The 20283-nt window shown below is 42.8% G+C and overlaps 1 protein-coding gene across 1 annotated transcript in view; it reads left to right on the top strand.

Annotated features, from left to right (window-relative positions):
* Positions 1–7968, top strand: part of LOC145401967 (putative G-protein coupled receptor CG31760) — a 348699-nt gene extending 340731 nt beyond the window's left edge. The window contains exons 13-16 of the mRNA XM_080274074.1: positions 675–813; positions 2546–2651; positions 3877–4020; positions 7435–7968. Of these exons, the coding sequence (XP_080130200.1) occupies positions 675–813; positions 2546–2651; positions 3877–4020; positions 7435–7728 (683 nt within the window). The 3' untranslated portion in view covers positions 7729–7968. The remainder of the gene's footprint in view (positions 1–674; positions 814–2545; positions 2652–3876; positions 4021–7434) is intronic.
* The last annotated feature ends 12315 nt before the right edge of the window (positions 7969–20283 follow it).

Below are 20283 nucleotides of genomic sequence, written 5' to 3'. Positions count from 1 at the left end.
GGATGATTGAAAATTAAGGACAGGTTGTGAACACATAATGAACCACTCAAAAAACGAATTAAGAACTCATTGGTAAGGCTGAAATTGCGTTTTTGCCATTTACTTGGGCATTAGTGGTTGAGTCACGGTAATGGCAGAGCAAAGACTTTCCTCCACGCGATACCATTTACGCTCATTCAGCTTCATGCTCACCACCTCTAAAAACTCCTCTTTGCCAAGGTAACTAGATGAGAACAGCAAAAGAAACCTGATGGCCGATTTTCTGATAATATTGTAGCAAATCATTCTCACCCCAACATCCATTAATTTCCTCTCCGATTGTGTCTTTAGCATGCAAATCGCTTCTAAATTCCAGGAACTCATCTTGTTTTGCAACCGGATATGCTGCCCGGGAGAAGATGGACGGAGAAAGTATTAGTCAGAAAGTTTTTGCCTCAGGAAAATTATTTGGAAATTTTGTGATTTCAGATACTCAAAAGGTTTGGTGAGATTAGATTCAGTTAAGCTATGATAACTTAGATTAGAAGTTAGGTCACACTACGGTAGGTTAGATTAGTTAAGGTTACAATTTGGTAGGTTAGATTAGGTTAGGTTTGGCTAGATAAGTTTGGTTTCCATGATTCTTAATTTGAGCGCCACTGCCCAAGATTCTACCCCATTGTATTGCGTTGCAGGTGAGGTGCTGTTCCTGATGTGGGGGGTCAAGGTGTGCTTCAGTGTACGCAAGGCAGAGAGCTTCTTCGACGAGGCAAAGTACATCTCGTGGGCCGTCTACAACATCGCCGTCGTCAACATCGTCATGGTTATGTTTCAGTAAGTGTGTGTGTGTGTGTGTGTGTGTGTGTGTGTGTGTGTGTGTGTGTGTGTGTGTTAATTTGTGTTTCGAAATCTCCTTCCACTTCTTATGTAGTCCCTTCCTTCATATCATAACACCCTGTCCTCTCAGGCTCTCATTTTAGGTAGTTTTCTTTAGTTCCTCTTAAGTCTGCCCAATTTTTCCCATCTTTTCCATTTTGCTTTCTTTTGTAGGTCTCGTCTGCCTCTTACCTGACTGAATACTTTTGCTTGCTTTACGGCTTTCTCTCTCTCTCTCTCTCTCTCTCTCTCTCTCTCTCTCTCTCTCTCTCTCTCTCTCTCTCTCTCTCTCTCTTTCTCTCTCTCAACTTCGCGGTCACTGTATAACACTTTCGTCATTTTATTAAGTACCATTGTGGACAGAAGCATGCTAAATTTTTCAACTGAGAGTGGCTGGGTATATTACTCTGCCAGAAATGATGCTCTTTGATATGTCGAGTCGAGGAGGAAAGTGACGCACCTGCCTGAAGCGTGAAGTAGACGCAGTGAAAGAGTATGCGAGTTTATATACTTGACTGTACAATTTCAGACGTTTGTATTGGTCCATTTTTAGGTCGAACAAATATGAAACTTTAACATGATATTCTGAGAGGTTTGTTGGGCTCCTGATATCGCATCCTTGGGTCTCAGTGGTCACTGATCACTGGGTTCGTCTTTATCGTAGTAGTAGTCGTAGTCGTAGTCGTAGTAGTAGTAGTAGTAGTAGTAGTAGCAGTAGTAGTAGCAGTGTCAATAACAGTAGTAAGGTAGTAGTAGTAGTATAGTAGTAATAGCAGTAGTAGTAGTGGTAGTAGTAGTTGTAGCAGTAGTCGTAGCAGTAGTAACAGCTGTTGTTGATGTAGCCTCAGTCTCATCTGAAAGGTGAACCTGGTGTACTGCATGCTTAAATTGTCCTTCTGAATTTCGCCATCCTCCTTTCGTGGAGTATGGAAGTATTTGCAGGACGTGTGCACAGTCAGGCAGTTGAGCCACCGGGTAATATAGCTGCCACCAACCTGAAAGCATCCCTCTCTGGCACTTTTTTCCTTATTTATCATAATGAACTGTATCGATATTTATGTCCGCAACTGTACGTCCAACTTGTGCCCCTCCCCCTTTGTGCTGGAGAGACGCCTTCACGCGGTTAAACAAAGGTCTCTCAACCGCCTCCTTGTCACTCTGAAAGGAAACTGGTGCCCTTCAGGAGGACTGCTTCAACCTGTGGTCCATTGCATTCACGTTCAGGTGAAACTGGACTTGCAGCTACTACTACTACTACTGCAACTATTACAACTACTACTGCTGCTGCTGTTGCTGTTGCTCCTGATGATGATACTACTACTACTACTACTACTATTACTACTACTACTACTATTACTACTACTACTACTACTACTATTACTACTACTACTACTACTACTACTACTACTATTACTACTACTACTACTACTAGCCCCACCACCCCCTCCACCACCACCACTTCCACCATTACTGTCACTACTCCTGCGACTACTACTACTACTAATGCTGCCACTACTATCATTACTACTAATACTAATACAACCACACCCACCAATGCTGCTCCTCCTACCACTACTACTATTGATGCTACTACTACTGCTACTATTGCTACTACTACTACTAATACTACTACTACTACTATTACTACTACTACTACTACTAGTGCCCTTCTCCCTCCTCTCACCACCAGTCTGCTGATCTTCAAGGAGGCGGGACCGGACGTGAAGTACCTGTTTGGCTTCTTGAGGACCCAGCTCAGCACCTCCACCACAGTCCTCCTCATCTTCGGCCCAAAGGTTAGCCACGCCCTAGTTCACTATCTCGGGCTCCTATGACTCACTCCTGGCTGAATAAAATCGTCTGACATTAGCTAACATAGAATTCTAGAGTTGTTCTGACCACGAGAGGGTTCATGGTGACAGTAACTCTATTTTGAAGTTCCCATGATTCAGCTAAACAAAATCGTCTTTCGTCACCTGAAACAGAAAACTTTACTAGAGTTGTTCTGGCCATGAGAGGGTTAGTGGAGGCAATATTAACACTCTCGGGCAATGATGCTCACTCTCAGGTGAATAAGTTTTTCTTGGGATATTTGAGTGCTTGTGACCAGGAAAAAAAACTAATGGGGATGGAATTAACACTCTCAGGCCTCTATCATCACTCTCAGCTGAATAAAATCGTCTGGCGTTAGATGAAACAGAGTACCTGAGTTGTGCCGACCATGAATTAACCACATCAACACTAGAACGTCTTTTAATAGCTTATTCTTGCTTCTGTCAGACGGTTTAGTTTAGTTTAGAAGAGGCCCTTGGCAGAGAAAAAGCTAATGTAGGCCATATCTTGTCTCTCCAGTTGAAAAGTCTATCCTAAAGAGAAGAAAATCGTCCTGAGATAGCAAAAAGAAAATAAACTTCCTATGTATCCTTCAAGAATCCCCAGTAATCTAGCTTAGGAGGGGTATTTGTTGATGTTTGAAGGTCATGTGGTTGTGTGGAATGCCTGGGATATATTAATTGCTATTCTAAGCTAACTGATATGTTTTCTAAATTAAGTATGACAGGAGAATTATAAGTATGTGCCTATACCCCTTTTTTCTCTAACTTGGCCATAAATTGTCAACTCTCCATCTTGAATGCTGAGTTGTAACTATATTAAAACTAAAATATGATGCTAGTCACAGAGGAGTGCAATGGAAGCGATGTAGAGTCGTAGTACTGTAATTTTCTTCCACCAAGCTACGTGAAATAGGCTACAGAGGGCGAAAATCTGGGTCAGTTTAAGGTGAATGAACTATAGGAGCTGTTCACTGCCAATATAATCTTAGTTATATGTTTGCTACGTTAAGTATGATAGGAGAATTATAATTATATTCCTAGCTGCTATATGCCCTTGTGTGAGGAAAGCGATAAACTATAATTTAATAATTAATCTGTATCAGCAGTTAGGAGGCTATTTACTACTATTGAACTAACCTACTGTGTGTGTGTGTGTGTGTGTGTGTGTGTGTGTGTGTGTGTGCAGTTCTACCGGATCGTGCAGGGTACGGGCGATCAGTACGACAACCGTGCCCGTGCCAAGGGGGTCACAGCCAGCTTCTCCCTCAACGGCCTCGGGGTGATGGACGAAGAGCCGGCAAACCTCTCTCAGGAGAACGAGGAGCTCAAGGTGGGTAGGGGCAGGGCGGGACAGGGTACAGCTATTAGGAGCATAGTACAGCAGGGAGGGACAGGATGGGACAGGGTGAGGTAGGATGAGGCAGGGCGAAGGAGGGCGGAGCAGGGTGGAGCAAGGTACAACTATAAGGAACAGAGTAGAGACAAGGTGGGGCAGTAAGGGTGTGTGGGGTAGGACAGTGCTGTATGGGGCTGGTTAGGTGCAGCACGGGTCATGGTGGGAATGGGCTGGGTAGGGCAAGACAGGGGCAAAGTGGAACATAACACCGATGACTGCGACAAGGTTGGGGTGGGTGAGGCAGGGCAGAGCTATACAGGGCAGGATAGGGGCAAGGCGAGACAGGGTAGGGATGGATGGGTCAACGTGGGGATGTGTGGGGCAGGGCAGAGAACTATGTGGGACAGGATAAGGGTAAACAGGGCAGGATAGGGTTGGGTGAGATAGACAAGGAAATGCAAGGTAGGGTAGATTTTGTCAGGGGCAGGATATGGCAACTTGGTATACAGATACAGTGTTTGGTTACAAAACGCACTGCATTTACTTGATTACATGAGTAGGTGCAGATGTATGATCGGTATTTCGATGATATATACTGTATATTGAAAAAAAAAAAAACAAAAAAAAAACAATTTATTTTAGTGTGGACCTTTTCTGAAGATAGGTGAACTTAAACTGAATAAGCAAGAATGTTGATGTGGAGTTAGGATGACCTGGGCAAGGAAGAATCCAAGGAGAATGATTTGTCTGATATGTCAAGAGGGACTACGAGCTAATGATGATGGTAGAATAGACAGTTCGTTGTAAATATCTGGACTTGTTATACGACAGCCAGTGCTAGAGAAAGTGACAGTATAAACAACACTTATGGCAGGAGCTTAACTTTGTGTTGGTAGAGTTTCACTAGCAGAATCTGGGTAAAAAATATGATGAGACAAAGATCATAGAACACAGGAGAAAATGTTACGTAGGAGGAGGGTGAGTGACATGGAGGGGAGTGAGGTAAACTAGGGTTATTATGAGGTAGGGGAGAGGGTGACAAGAAAGCAGGTAGATGGATAAGAGAGGGTAAATGATAAGGAGGGGAAAGAGAGAGAGGGAGGCAGAGCAGATGTACAGTATATAGGATCAGGGCTCAGTAAAATGGACAGTAAGCAACATTTATTACAGTGTTATTCTTTGCTGGCTGGTAAGGCTTGCCCAGCCCCTGGACAAACGTAACCCTCAAACTGACACACTAGCCTTAAAAAGACCTTGAGAACTGGACAAAACCCTTCTTTCTTGCCTGCATGACTTGGTGTAGCGTCTGGCAGCTCATGCATGACCTTCTTTTCACCCCGACGCTGTGGCAAACTCTCTTTTCCATTTCCAGGAAGAGTTAAGGAGACTCCTCACAATATAAGAGGGAACTGGTATGTGTCCTGCACTTCATGTTCCTCCATAGACTAGTTGGCTGGTCGGTGCTCAGTTCAGTTGTGCTTCTTGTCATCTCAGTTCTCGCCAGTTCCCTGAAATTATTACTGCATGCTTAGCAAACTGAGTCATTTGCTTCTTTAAGTTTATGTATGATGTATGTCGTAAGTGTAAACGTGAGCATTCTTCAGAGATATAATTTTCAAAGCACTCGTACATTTTGTCTTCGATTATGTGATACCCGTGTCCGTAGTGCAAGACATTTAACAAGAATTTTCTTGCAGTGAAAGAAACTGTCCCTGTTTAGTACAAATTCCTCCATCTTCGAATAGCTAGTTTCAGAATGATTGGTCCAGAGGGTTTCACTGAATGCCTCTAAACTCCCTCGAAATTAAAGCAGGTCTGCGAAAGGGAACGGCAGCAGTACCAATAGAAATAATTTTTAGCGTGATATAAGAACATAAATTCAAGCAGTGAACCCCTCTCTGAAATCTACGTGGATCTGCTCTTGCCTCATTCAGTGTCATTTGGTGTCATGTCAGTGTTGTCATGTGGTGGTGGTGAAAGATGTCGATGTTTTGCTATCTCCTGTTATCTCTCAGCTTCTAAATTGTTTCTTAACCTGTCCTCAATTATATATTCAAATTTACTCTGTTACTACTCTCATTATTCAGCCTTTTTTTTTTTTTTTTTACAATAATAATATTAACTCCATGTTCAGTAATTGTTTTGATCATATTTTTTCTCTTCACCTGTACACAGTTTTTACATTACCTGGATGCACAGTCTTGTTCATAAATAGTGATATACGCCTGCTTCTGTTGTCTTCTGGAGCGTCCACTGCTGGTGGGATGTGGAACCATTTCACTTACTGCCTATACTTCTTTCACCTGATCCTGACCCATAGTTTCGTCCTTTTGACGCGTATTGCGCTGTATTCGGTGACAAAAGACAGTGCTATGGCTCTACATCCTTTACGTGGCATTTTTTCATGACTAGCATCATACTGTTGTGTTAATCTATTGCTACAACTCCGCATTCAAGATGGCGAGATAATTATAGGTCAAGTTAGTGTAAAACGAGTATAGTGCAGTGGCCATCAGTGCACCAGGCAGTAAGTGAAATAGTTCCACATCAACAGTGAACACTCCTGCAGGACAGTATTGATCGATGCCTATCAGTACTTATGAACACGACTGTACCTTTGCGGACAGTAATATCAGTCATTTTTAGTCGAATCTTTATGGCAATCTTACTGAATCTGGAAATCTAGTCGGGCCTCAAAGGTTGCATCACTAAGCTTCGAAATCAAATGCCCGTTATAACAATATGATGTGCATCAGTATTATTTCCGCTATTGTACAGTCCCGAGTCACAGTTTTTGCTTCCCCTCTCCCTCTACCCCTGGATGTAGGGTGTCACAGTGAACGAAGGCCTGTAGTCCGGTGTTACGGTGATTGTTCGAAACCTCGTTGGACCACACGAGGAACAGTTTGTGATGACTGTATTACTCGTGCAGTCTCGAGAAAGTTCTGAACTACCAGCAACAGGTTTTTCCTCGATGTGAACCACAGGGATGGAATTCTCAAACTTATTTATGGACGATTCCTTGCCGTAACTCAGATTTTGATCGCCAGGCAAGACAGGGAGACTCTAGAATCTTACGGTATCTCTGTTCTTCCTGCCAGTATACTCGCACGTCTTAATTCCTAGAAAAAATCTTGAGCTACTTTTTTTCTCTCTCTCCAGGAGGGACAAGAAGAGGAGAGTGTAAATGCGTCCCATGCCTCTTATTCTTCTTGCAAACGGAAATCTAAGCTACGAGAGGGAATTACTCGTAAATATGCTCGATAATCCCATGGCCACGACTTCCTTACAGTCAGGGGTAGGATGAGAGGGCAAGGAGAAACGTTGGACTCTACATTACCTGTTATAATATGCTCTATTTCTGTCACTCCTTCTGTCATCTCCTACCCTGACTCCCTCTTCCCGCAGGAGGAGATTCAGAAGCTGGCGGCGCAGATGGAGTTCATGAAGATCGTGCATATGGAGATGAACAACCGCCACCTCAAGCCCAAGCCAGGCGGGTACTTCAGCGAGAAGAACTCCGTGCTGGCCGCTCAGTCCCCGGGAACCAAACCCACCACCACCCCTACAACCACTACCAGCATCACCGCGGCCACCACTACCACAACTACCACCACCACGGTCACGAAAGTCGATTCCGGCAATGAGAACTCCTCGGCCCGACTCTCCCCGGCCGCCGAACTGGCTTCCGAGAAAGTCTGACTAGTTGCTCAGAGTGAAGAGGTATGGTTGTGAGCTGTGTCCACCACGCAGGGACCCTGAACTAAGGTTTGCAATCAAAATTCATATCTGAGAGCGGGAGCTTAAACCTACCGAGGTAAAGGAGGTAGGTTCAGTTAGAGTTTCTAGTTCCTTTTACACTAACTCAACTAACTTTAGCATGAACAGTTTCAAATTGTGTAGGTCTTGATTATTTAACCTCGGTTAACTTGGTGACCAACCAAAAGAAGTAAACAGTGTAAGCAAATTGGCTGAGTTGAAAAAGAATCAACACAACAGCAAATGTGCACAGAAACAGCCAGCTGATATGTTCTTAGTGAGTTGCTGATAAGATTATACTTCAAGAGTTACAACATAAGTCCTGATTAAAATACAACTATTATATTTGTAATTACGAATAAAACATAACTAAAGGAATATTAGTAAGTTATATAAATTTTCTTGAGCATTTAGTTATTGCTTATTTAGTGTGGCCAAAGTCAGCAGGTGCTGGTGGCCATACTGTCTTGCCTAACTGAGAGTTCTGTTGTTGTGACCATGAACTCCGGTTCGTTGTACAGTCGTGAACTACAGTGACTGCTCACCCTGTAATCCTAAAACCCTTTCTAAATTAGCCTTTCACTTTTTCACGACTGGCACTCTTCCATGACTGTCCATACTCCACACGCTGACTCCTTCACCTGCAATTTTAGTTCATGCCAAAGCAGACTTATAGTTCCAGGTGACGGGGTTAGTGAGGATGAGTGGGCAGGTGTGGAGGGTTATGAGTCGTGGCCAGGTGTAATATTAATCCGGCTGGATTGATGTTATGCCCAGGGTTTTACACCAAAGGCCTCTTGTCCAGTGGCAATTCGAAGTTTGATTAGACTGCACGAGGAACAATGTACAGCGACCCTGATGCTCGTGCAGTATAAAAGAACCTTCAAGAATAGGTCTGCATTCGGTACTACATCCTGGACACGACTTCTTTTTCAACCAGGGACAAGGTTAGAGGGTGAGGAGAATCTGTGGCTGGCAAGTGTGCTAGAATGCATCCTCGCCGATCAGCAAGTCATTTTCAGCAACTCTGGCTGCCGCAATAAGTTCCATGTGTGCTAAGTTTGCTTTATTTGTGCTGTCTGGGTGTGATGCAGGTATAACTTCTCGCCTCACTTCAAGGACGCACAGGAGTAACTAATTAAGTGTTTTCATTTGCGTGTTAGGCGATTATCAGACCCGTTGAGTGAGTTACGTGTTCTTCTTTTGCACTGATACGTATTGATTCAGATTTATTTAATCATGCGAATAGTTAGAAGTAACGGAATTAGTATAACGTCTAGATAAGAGCGTAATTGGACTAAATCTACGGGTACTATTTGTAAAGGAAAATTCACACCCGCGGCATTACAGATTCTCATAACGTAACAGTACACTTTATTCTAAGATTCCGTCTGTAGAACGAGATAATCATTCGCGTTAAATTATGATATCCTGGAAAATATGATCGGTGACAATGTGATAATTGGCGAGCTAAGAGTCACATAGTTAGTAATCCTGAGACTGATTTTGATTAACTACAAGTATTTACAACCGGTAGTTCCCTGGCTTATGTTCAGTAGTTGAGAAGCCCGTCTTTGTGGAGTGGGAGTTGAGAGGGGGCTGGGGAGAGGGGAGATTGAGAAGGAGGTTGAGAGGGCACGACGGTTGAAAGGGGAGTTGAGAAGGGATGAGTGGAGGGTTGTGAGAAGGTTGAGAGGGGGGTGAAAGGTGGGGTGAGAGAGAGTGAAAGTGGGGAGGTAGGGACAGGATATATGTAATGAAGAAATAAGGATATGTAGAATGAAATTAAGAGGAAACACAGATTTAATAAGGTGGCAAAGAGTGTGAAAGGGATGGCAGGGTGAGTGAGAGAGGTGGTAAGCGTAGAGTAACAGAAAACAGAGGATGAAAAAGAGAGACTGGGTGGTAAAGAAGAGATGGATAGAGGCACTACAAGAGAAAATGAAAGAAACAGAGAAAGTGGTAGAGGATATTAAAAGAGGTATTAGAAGTGAAAAGTCAGGCATTGCGAATGGAAGAATAATAGAAAGGGATAAAAGAAAGGGTGGAAGAATAAGCGGACAAGACATTGAGGGAAGGGGAGGGGAAAGGGGTGAGAGACGGTGAGTACCAGGCAGGGGAGAGGAGGAAGGAAGGGTGACTGAGAGGGAAAGGAGGGAGGAGGACTAGTGAGAAGTTGAGGAGTGGGTGAGAGGGAGAGAGGGTGAGTGAGAGGCTATAGGGAGACGTGTAAGAGAGAGAGGGGAAGGGTGTAAGAGAGAGTGAGTGAGAGTGAGGGGAGGGGGGAGGGGATAGGTGCCATAGGACGGGTTCACAACTATACGTCTTCACCCAGCTGAGCACAACCCTGGTTACTTTATACGACCCTGATGTAGACTCACACCTGAGTTACCTTACATGACCCTGATGTAGAGCTTACTATTTACTACTCCAGATATAGAGCCGTTAGGACCTTATTCTGGGGATGAGGAAACAAGGAAATGAGGATTAAGATATAAATTTGAAAAATAAAAATAAAAGGGATTACTTCCCCTGTCAGATGTGAAGTGGAAGAGACAATCCATTTTATGACTATTGTTATATGCTTGACTAACACATGAGTGATGATGTGTTGGTGTTGGTGGCAAAGGAGAGGCTTGATGTTGCTCTCAAGTCTCTTCCCTTTTTTGTACACAACTGTGACAGCCTGTACTCAGACTGCTTGATATTGTACGCACAAGCACGTACCTTACTGGAGCCATTGTACCGCTGTTGAGCGTAAAATGCTTCTGTTTCTTGTCTTGGTGGTTACAGTATATTGGTACTGTTTACCTGCTTTTCATTATTATTTAACAGTTTAAAATTACATAGACAATAACGAGTGTTTGATGGGGAATAGTGCTCGTGAAGCTGATAGGCAGAGCTTTGATGGGACCAAGGCAGAGGATTTATCTAATAGTAACAAGTTTAGTTGATTATTGAATAGTTAACTTCACTATATGGCCAGTTATTGATGTTTTGGGTCATATATTTCATGCCATGTTAAGTTTGGAGGGGATGATTTGCAGATATGTAAGATATTAATTTTTGCGCCCCCACGGTCATCAGTGTCAGATGTTTGAGCCTGTTTTTGTTTGTCATTATCCTTGTCATGAGCTCTAGAATGTCTGATACTGATGGACTACCCTCTGTTAGTCAGGAATTGGCTGATCATAGGAAAGGAACAGTCGACTACACTTGACCTGAGCCCCAAATACTTCCTTTATGTTTTGTCGTAGTTGAGTGTGCGTTTTCTTCGGTCCATGTCAGTTCTTCGTTCTCTGTAAACGATCCATTGAGAGAAAATGGATCTTTTACAGGGGACCCTATACGAGAGGATCGCCACACGGCCGCTGCTGCTGCTCGTTGTGTGGTGATTATATGGGTCATTGTCAAACTATCTGTACCATCAGTGTTCAGTGTCAAAATAGAGTATATTGTTTACTTCAAAAGCGAGGTCATATGTATTAATAATCATATATTTGAGCGTAATGTTACTCTGCATGCCTGGATAGTGGATAATCTGTAGCCCTACTTTGTGTATTGTAAGAATTAACCTATAGAGTTGGATAAGGACTAACCATTAGTTGGTTGATAAAATACATTTAGCATTAAAGTACCAAATAAAATACAGTTAAACCCCTTACAGTAGTTGTTTTCTTACTAACCAATACATGATTCTTAATTAATTCACAGCGTTTGAAGGGGGAAAAAATATAGGCAGTGGTGTAGCCAAGTCTTCGCAAGTCGAAAGTTGAGCCAAACCCTAATCTGGGAGGGGACCCATTGCTACAAAACCTGCACATGTAAAATAAACTGAAATATCAATGGGGTTTGTGGGGGGGGGGGGCTTGGGGTGTACAGGATCGTGTGGGAGCGACGAATTACCCAGTCGGCAATCCACCATGGAATCAACAACCAAAGACCCAATCAGCATAGGAATTACGGGTGGACTGGGGAAATGCAGGGTTTTTGTGTAGTGGACTGGGCTACTAGCGGAGTCTGATGGGGTGATTTATTTCAGTCGTGAGGTATGCTGGGATGTATTGGGATAGTGATTTTTTAGAGGGGTGAATGGGGATTTTGGTGGGGTTTGTTGGGATGGATGGGGGAAATAGTGGGTCTGAGTGGTTGATTAGGGTAATGGTGGGCTTCAGTAGGATGGATTCATGTTTTTGGATTGTTGGGGTGAATAAGGGTTATGACATGAGTTGGTGGCATAAAGGTGGGGATTGGTGCGGTGGAGTAGGGTAATGACCCGGTTGGTTTGGGGTGGTTTAGGGTAATGACTGGGTCTGGCTGGGTGGACTGGTTATTGGTTAGGCTTGGTAGGGTGGACTGGGGCAATGTCCGAGTTTGCTGGGGGTACTTGGGAAATAGCGAGGTTTGGTGGAATGAATTAAGGTTATAACCGGGTTTGGTGAGGTGAATCTGGGTAATGGGAGAGATTAGTGGGAGGCTTGGGGAAATGAGGGGGCTTCGTGGGAGTAGATCTAGGTAAAGGAGTGGATTGCTGGGGCAGATTGTGATGAGTATTACTGTCAGTGTTTGGCTTTTGTCTTGTAAATATTTTGCTAAGTAATAACCCATGACGCAGTAAAGAGACCGCCTGCCAGGTGCAGATAGACAATGGTCCACTACTATGGATTCCAGAGGCAGTGGAACAGTGTTTTTCGGCAATAACTTTTTATCAATGCTTTGGATTACGATGATATTTTACCAAGGTATGTTTCAGACCTCGACCTAACTGGCGTCAGTAGCCTATGGTTTATTACCAAATGTGGAGACTTAAGGCACGTATAAGAGGAAAATAAGCATGCGAGGCGACTGTTTTACCCATTGCTGGAGCGAGGCTAACTGGGAAATGCCCCGCCCCCTCACTCATATCGTGACGTTACTTTGACGTTGTCCATATAGACACCGCCCCCTAATCATCGTATGGGTGAAATATTAGAAAGGGTGGGTGTCTGCTTTGGTAGACAAAAAAATGTTGCCTATATTTGAAAAATAAGCCTGGTATTTTCGTATTGGCCTATAAGGAAGTTATCCATTTTTAATGAAGGGATGTGAATTATTGTAATGTTATCAACATGTATGGAAATACCATCCACTTGAGGTGTACAGCTCCCTATCTCCCCTGATTGAAGTACACTACAAAAGTGTAAGTGACGAAACGTGTCATATATAAGTAACATGATAGCCTTGCATTGCACACATGACGTGGTTACCTTGCCCACGGTGCCTACATAACGTCATAACTATACGTCACGCTAGCCTCGCACGAGCGATGGCTCATTCTGTCGCCTCGCATGCTTATTTTACTCTTACAAGTGCCTTAAGTCTCCACAGTTGGTAATTATTCATGCTGACGCCAGTTAGGTCGGGGTCTGAAACATACCCTAGTAAAATATCATCTTAATCCAACGCTTTGATAACAAGTTACTGCCGAAAACCAGTGTTCTACTGCCTCTGAAACCCATAGTAGGTCTTCTTTTGTTTTACATGGGTCTGTAATATACACAAAAGATACATTTTCACTTATTTAATTATGATAGATTTAAATAAAAATACATGTTTACTGCTAACCACGTCAAAATCTCATTTAATGCTCAAAAATAGCATATGTAGGAAATGTGAAAAAACTTCCCTGTCGTCCACGCCTAGGAATCTAGGTCTGTTGCTTTTTTTTTTTTTTTTTTTTTTCCACTATAGCAGCCGATCTCCACGAAACAGCACCTCTGGTTCGAAATACATCTAATTTTTATAAAAACCATCTGGGGACAGTGAAAATAATAGAAAATCGGTAATTACTGGCTGCTCAATCTCTCCAACACAAACTTAACCCTCCTTCTTGAACCCTCTGAACCCCTGAAGTCTCTTTGTCCGTCTCATTCACCTCCAGACTATTTAATGCAGCTCAGGTACAATTTTGCGTACTGGAAGGGATTATGAAGGCTGCACATATCCTCTCTAGTTCGAACTGTCTCCCATTAGATACATAAATTCGCCTGGCAATATAAAAAAAAATATGCTAGAAAGTTTGTGTTTGCTGTTGGAACCATCCATTACTGAAATTATCCTTCAGCTCGTACTGACGGGAGTCATGAAGACTGTATCTGACCCCTCCAGTTAGAAATCTCCTAATGTGTAAATTCATCTAAATATTGTAAAAACAACATAGGACACATCATCGTGAAAGTGTTAATATCATATGCTCACACTCTCCACTGCAAAGTTCACCCTCTGCTTTGAATCCTCTGAATCCTTGACGTCAGTTAAAAAAATATACAAGAGTTGTCCCAACCATGAGAAGGTTAATGGTGACAATGTTTATTTTCCCAGGCTCCTATGACACACTATATGCTGAATTACGTCATCTGGTGCTGGCTGAAATGAAGTAATAGATGAGACTTGATAATGAGAATGTTGATACCTGCTGTTCGAGCTTTGCCTCACTTAGTTCACAATCCAGACAATTTTATCCTATTTTGGGAAGGCTCTTTTTATTGTAGAGGTTAATGAAAGCTATGTGTAACCCCTCCTCTTCCTTCGAAATATCTCCTCTGATCTACGTACAACTAATTCTGTGATGACAAGAATTTTTAAAAAGGAGTATGTATCACCTCTCTGAATCTTCCAAAGAAAGTCCGTTCTCCTGTTTTGAATCCCGTGAACTCTTTTTAACTTACCTGATCCGTCTCATTCACCTGAAGACGATTTTATGTAGCTTACCTAAGACTCTCGTTCCGTAAGGGTTAATTTAGGCTATATTTAACCCCTCAAGTTTGAAATGTAACTCCTGGTATGTTTAAATTTATCTAAATATAGCAGAAACATACTAAGAGAAAGGAGGCATGACTGTGAACGAATTAAAATCAGGTCTTCGAACCCTCCACGGCAAAGTTCATACTAGTGGTTCGAATTCTCTGAACCCCTAAAGCCACCCGAACCTCATATTTGCCCGACTGACGTGAGAGGGGGAAGGCACGCTGGTGGAGTGTAGTGGTAAGATTATTATTATTATTATAATTTGTATTGGTATTTACACTTACTTTATTATTTGTGGTACTTTATGATGCTTTGTGCTAGGATGTAATATTGTTAAAGGTGCTCGTTGTTTAAGGAAGGTATATTTGTGGTTTCATATGCTGGCTAGTGCTGGAGAAGGACTCCATATTGAAAACTGTGGCGGCTTACACAGTATATGGACGAAATTTCTAATCCCGTTGCGTACCACAGTGACTATCTACCTAACTGAATGTTTACTGTTGTGATTTTCTACCGTGGTCATTTACAAGATACTAGCGAGCGTATTCATAAGAGTTGAGGCGCGTTTTTGTGAGGCCTGAGGCTCAAGCCTGGCTTCGCTCTTTGGCTTAAGCCAAAGTGGCCCCGCAAAAACAATACTCGAGCCGTACTGACGAATGTAAACAAACACCCCGGTCAGCTGACGACGCAAAGCAGCATGGCAGATATTGGAGAATCAGATATTTTCGATCTGAGCAGTAGTTCTTCCCTCCAGATGGGAACTTTTCCGTTGTTTGCAGAGACACAAGTGTCTGCGACTGTTCTGTCCGCTCTTGTAGAGGAATACATGAGCCAGGTCACTGCGTTGTCGTCTTTAATGGTAACAGGCACTAGGTACATAAAGCAGCTGTGTTAATCACTGGAAAGGTGAAGGGCATTATATAAAGAAAGCATTAAATTTACAAACTTGGGGTGCTTGTTGAGAACCCTAGGAACAAGGTACTCTCAGTGACAGTGTATGGGAAAGAAGACAGAACTCATTGATATTATGGTGTAGTGGTGGCAAGCTTAATAATAATGCTGGAGACAACACATTTGTGACCATCATGTTTGTAATGTGGTCAAAAAGTTATGTTGTTGATGGTAGGAAACAACTGGAATCATGGACTGTGAGCATTGCACCTTGAGAGTAAATGTAGAAAAGAGAAAAGTGATGGTTATTGAGAGAGAAGGTTACTCCCAGTGCTATGTTGCAGTGAATCGAGAGAGACTGGAATTGGTGAAAGAGTTCAGTTACTTGGGTACAGTGATAGAAAAGAGAGGAAAATGTGCAAAAGAAGTTGAAAGTAGAGTGACAAGGAAAAGTAGCTGGTGCAATGAAGGCCATGATAAAAAACAGAGGATTGAGAGTTGCAGCTGCATGAGGCTTACATGAAGGAGTGTTAGTGCCAACTTTAACATGAGACTGCAATGTGGCATGAAAATGAAAAGTCAAGAGTGAGAGCAACTAAGATGAGACTGCTAAGAAATGTATGTGGAGCACCGAAGGTGGATAGATAAGAAATAATGTGATTCGTGAAAGATGTGGAGTGAGGAAGTCGGTGGACACCAGAATCGACGAGAGTGTACTGAGTGGAGAGAATGGATAACAATAGAGTGGTGAAAAAGGTATAGCTGAGTGAATTTGAAGGAGGGAGGAGGTGAGGTAGGCCAAGGAGAAGGTGGAGAGATATGGTGGATGAGTGTGAGGAAGAGAGGTTTGGAAGTCTGTGAGGCTAGGGAGAAATGACAAGAGATCGAGCTGGCTGGATGGATGTTGTGAGGAGAAGTGCATGATCAGGGATTTGGCACCCCTTTTTAGCATGGTATCGTCTGGATTGACGCTGTTGGATACGTTTGTGTGAAGCTACAGAACATGGTGAATGTTTTTAGCGTATCCGATAGAGCCAGGATTCTGGGGGCTTGAATGATGAACGTATTGGATTGGGCAAATTTGGGCTGTCTGGACGTTGCCACTCCTCACTCTGCCCTAGGGTGGAAAAGGAGGTCCTATTTCTTGATATTTCCCAAGTTGACCTGTCAATGAAGTTTCAATATCTGACACTGAAAATGCTTGGAAACTGTAAATAAGCGCAAAATTTAATATTTCATACTGAAAGTATTATTGTGATTATTATTATTTTTGTATTTTATTATTATTATTACCTATTTTTTTTTTTTTGACAGGAGTTTAAATGATATTCAGAGTTTGCCAGAAGTGCAGATGTTAATCATAAAGTTCCATAAAATCATAACACAATTATTGTGTTTTTGACACCTGGAAACGTAATAAAAACATCGTTGAAAATACAGAAATCAAATATAATAGTGACAAATACAATTTTCATTCATTCATTCATTGCCAGACGCCATGTATCCCAGACGGGGTGGCCAAGGGCTTAGAGTTAATTGTTTTACAGGGAGGGGCACTAATCCTCCACCAACCCCACTTGACACGTAGGGATGCCAACAGCATCTGGTGTTCCCAGGCGGTCACCCATCCAAGTACTAACCAGACCCAACGTTGCTTTTAGTGACAGGAAATGTGTTGCAAATCTTGGTTCAAGGATGATTCAGGATTAAGCTGAATATTATTAAACATTAGTGTGTATACCTGTGGAAGATTTTGTCGAGTTGATAGGTGTAAAAATTGAGTCATTGATGCAATAAAAACAACCAGATTATTTTTACCTCGGTCAGAGATACGAACCAAGTCAGACAATAGGTGTGCCATAGCCACATCCCTTGTTTGCTGAGATGGAAGTTGCGGGAACCAAATGGAAAGGTGAAGGGTGGAGTCATCAGCATATGAGTGGATAGGGTTAGATGTACAGCTTAGAAGGTCATTGATTAATAAAAGGAAGAGGGTTGGTGATAGGACGGAGCCCTGAGGAATACCACTGTTAATAGATTTAGGAGAACGATGGCCGTCTACAACAGCGGCTATAGAACGACCTGAAAGGAAGCTAGAGATGAAGGCACAGATAGAAGGATAGAAACCGTAAGAAGGCAGCTTGGAAATTCAAAATTTATGCCAGACTCGATCAAAAGCCTTTGAAATGTTAAGTGCAATGGCAAAGCTTTCACCAAAGTCCCGAAAGGAGGATCACAGAGTCAATTTTCTCGAACAGAGTTTTGGCTGCAACACCACTTGCTGCCTCCTGAATTTCCAGGACCACCACCCAGAGAGCAGCTAAGTTCTTTCTGGACTCTGAAGCAATGCTTAGTGTGGGCAGTGACCTGTATTTTCCGTTAATGGTGATACCCTGAACGGAAAATGACCCAGCACCCTGCTTCTTTGAGCCATCATCAGAATAGGTCACCACGACTTGTTCAACAGAGTTTATGATCTTGACTTTCTCATCTAGTGTGCACACCTCAATGCTCTAGCCTCCTTCCCTGACTCTCTTGGATTCTGGCAGTATCAGTGACCTCTGGGTTATCGTGTGCCTTCCAGTTTGTGTCAAACATGCGGTTTCCAACTGTGATGACGGCTGCTACAGCCTGTGCTTCACACGTGGTAGCAGTTCTCCAGTTTATAAACGCTCACAATACAGTCATTACTCGTTTTACAATGTTTTGGTTTACAATATTTCGCTACAACGACGATAGAAAAGTTCCACCCCAAAATTCGATTTACAATAAATTTTCTGCTATAACGATTTTGCCATCTGTTGTGGCAAACAGTTTTTCCACTTTTTATGCATTTCTCTAAGTCTGGGCACATTTTAACCGACATAGCTGAGTTCCTGGACATCAAAAACATATATTAGACACCAAAACAATATTTTCATGTGAATTAGAAGCAGAGATTGAGGCATATTGTCTTTGATTATACCTTCATTTTTGGCGACGAAAGTTGCATGTATATGTCGAGTTCAAAGGCCATTTACTGGAAATTGACCACTTATCCAGATGTCTACCCAAGATTTTTCTGAACCTTAGATGGTATACTTGATTAATCTGAAGAGTAATTTTCTGCCTCTCCTATGCATGCAAACCACCCCCCAGCTCCAGTAGGGTGGAGTCAAAGGTTTTTCGTCTCTTTAACTCTCCTCCTCTTACTGGCTCCTTTCAACCTGTGTCTCTTCGCCACATTGTTGCATCTTTTTCTCTCTTCTGTCGCTACATCAGTGGTCACTGCTCCTCTGAACTGTCTGCTTGCATCCCCCTACCTCTACGACGGGTGCGTAGCACTCGTCTAGCAGCAAACTCTTATCCCATTTCTGTCCAACTCTCTAATGCAAGAGTTAACCGTTACTCCCAGTCCTTCATTTATGTATGCAACAGGTCAACTCTGGAACTCTCCCTTTGTCTGTATTTCCTACTTATTATGATCTCTAGTCTTTCAAACACATTGTGTCCACGCATCTCGAAATGAACGGATCTTGAATTTGGCTCTCTTTTGTATTGTTTTTGTTTTGTTTTTTTCTTGGAAGGAATAGTTTCTGGGCTCCTGGCCTTTGGCTCCTTCTTCATTGCATAAAAAAAAAAAAAAAGAGGCACAGGGAGTATTATGGAGGCTTGGTTTCTGGATGGACTCCGGATATGCGTCAGTCCAACCAGTTGACAGTCACCATAGAAGGCTGCACATCACCCCATCATCTAGTTATATGGTTACCACCCAGCACTGTAAACAGTTTCCTCAGTTACAGGAAACCATTAGGCTTGTCACTCAGTGTAGAGCCACCTGCACGGGAAAAATAATAAAATGTAACAGGATGGCAATGGAGAAGTAGGAAGAGTGGACACACAGAATGAGAAACGGGAAGAAAGAAGTAGGTGGGACTATATCAAGAGAATGAATGATGGTTGTGGATTTGCAGAAGGCATTTGATAGAGTTCCATGGGTGATAGTAAAAATGGGCTGAGAGAGAGCTGTGAGAGGCCAAGGATGAGATGGGGGAATGGAGTGGAGAGGTATATGAGAGAGGGGTGTGTGAGCTGGGAGCAGGGCAGTGGAATGGCGGGGAACAGAGCGACACGGAGACAATTTGTTTGTGGCCACCCCTTACGGGATTAAGGTGTCTGGCAGTAGATAGATAGATAAAGAAAACTGTATCTTAATGGATTGTCAGGCTGACGTGAACTTTTATGACTGGGCAGCTGCTGTACATGTGAGAGTGAATGGAGAGTTATGTGAGGAATTATCAAGTTCATACTGGCGTTCACATGAAGCAGGAATAACAGGGGGCCTATTGCCACATATTAAGGTTACCTATTTATCTATTGCCATAAGGGGTGGCCTCAAACAAATCGCCTCCATGTTGCCTTGTCCCCTGCCATTTCATTGCCCTGCTCCCAGCTCACACCCCCCTCTCTCATATACCTCTCCACTCCATCCCATCTCCTTGGCCTCCCTCTCCCTCTTCCCCCCCTCCACCTCACTCACATACACTCTCCTTGTCAGTCTCTCATTCTGGTGAGAAAAAAAGAGTGGATGTGAGGCTACAAAGATTTAACAAACATGTGAGAAAAGAATAGACAGGATTATCTCCCACCCTCCACACCATCCAGGAAGGGAGGGAGGCAGGAAGAAAGGTAGGGAAGTGTTTTTAAAATGATCAAGCATTAGAATTTTTATAGGAAAGGGAGAAGCTGTGCATTAAATAATCACTAATGTACACTTATAAATAAATAAATAAAGTTTCAATATGTAAGTGTCTGACCCATAGGGCATGATTTATTTATTTA

This window comes from Coenobita brevimanus, chromosome 6 (genome assembly GCF_032717465.1).
Source record: "Coenobita brevimanus isolate Jiangsu-jjx chromosome 6, ASM3271746v2, whole genome shotgun sequence".
Taxonomy (NCBI): domain Eukaryota; kingdom Metazoa; phylum Arthropoda; class Malacostraca; order Decapoda; family Coenobitidae; genus Coenobita; species Coenobita brevimanus.
Note: the sequence above shows the minus strand (reverse complement) of the source record. Positions and strands in the feature narration are given on the sequence as shown.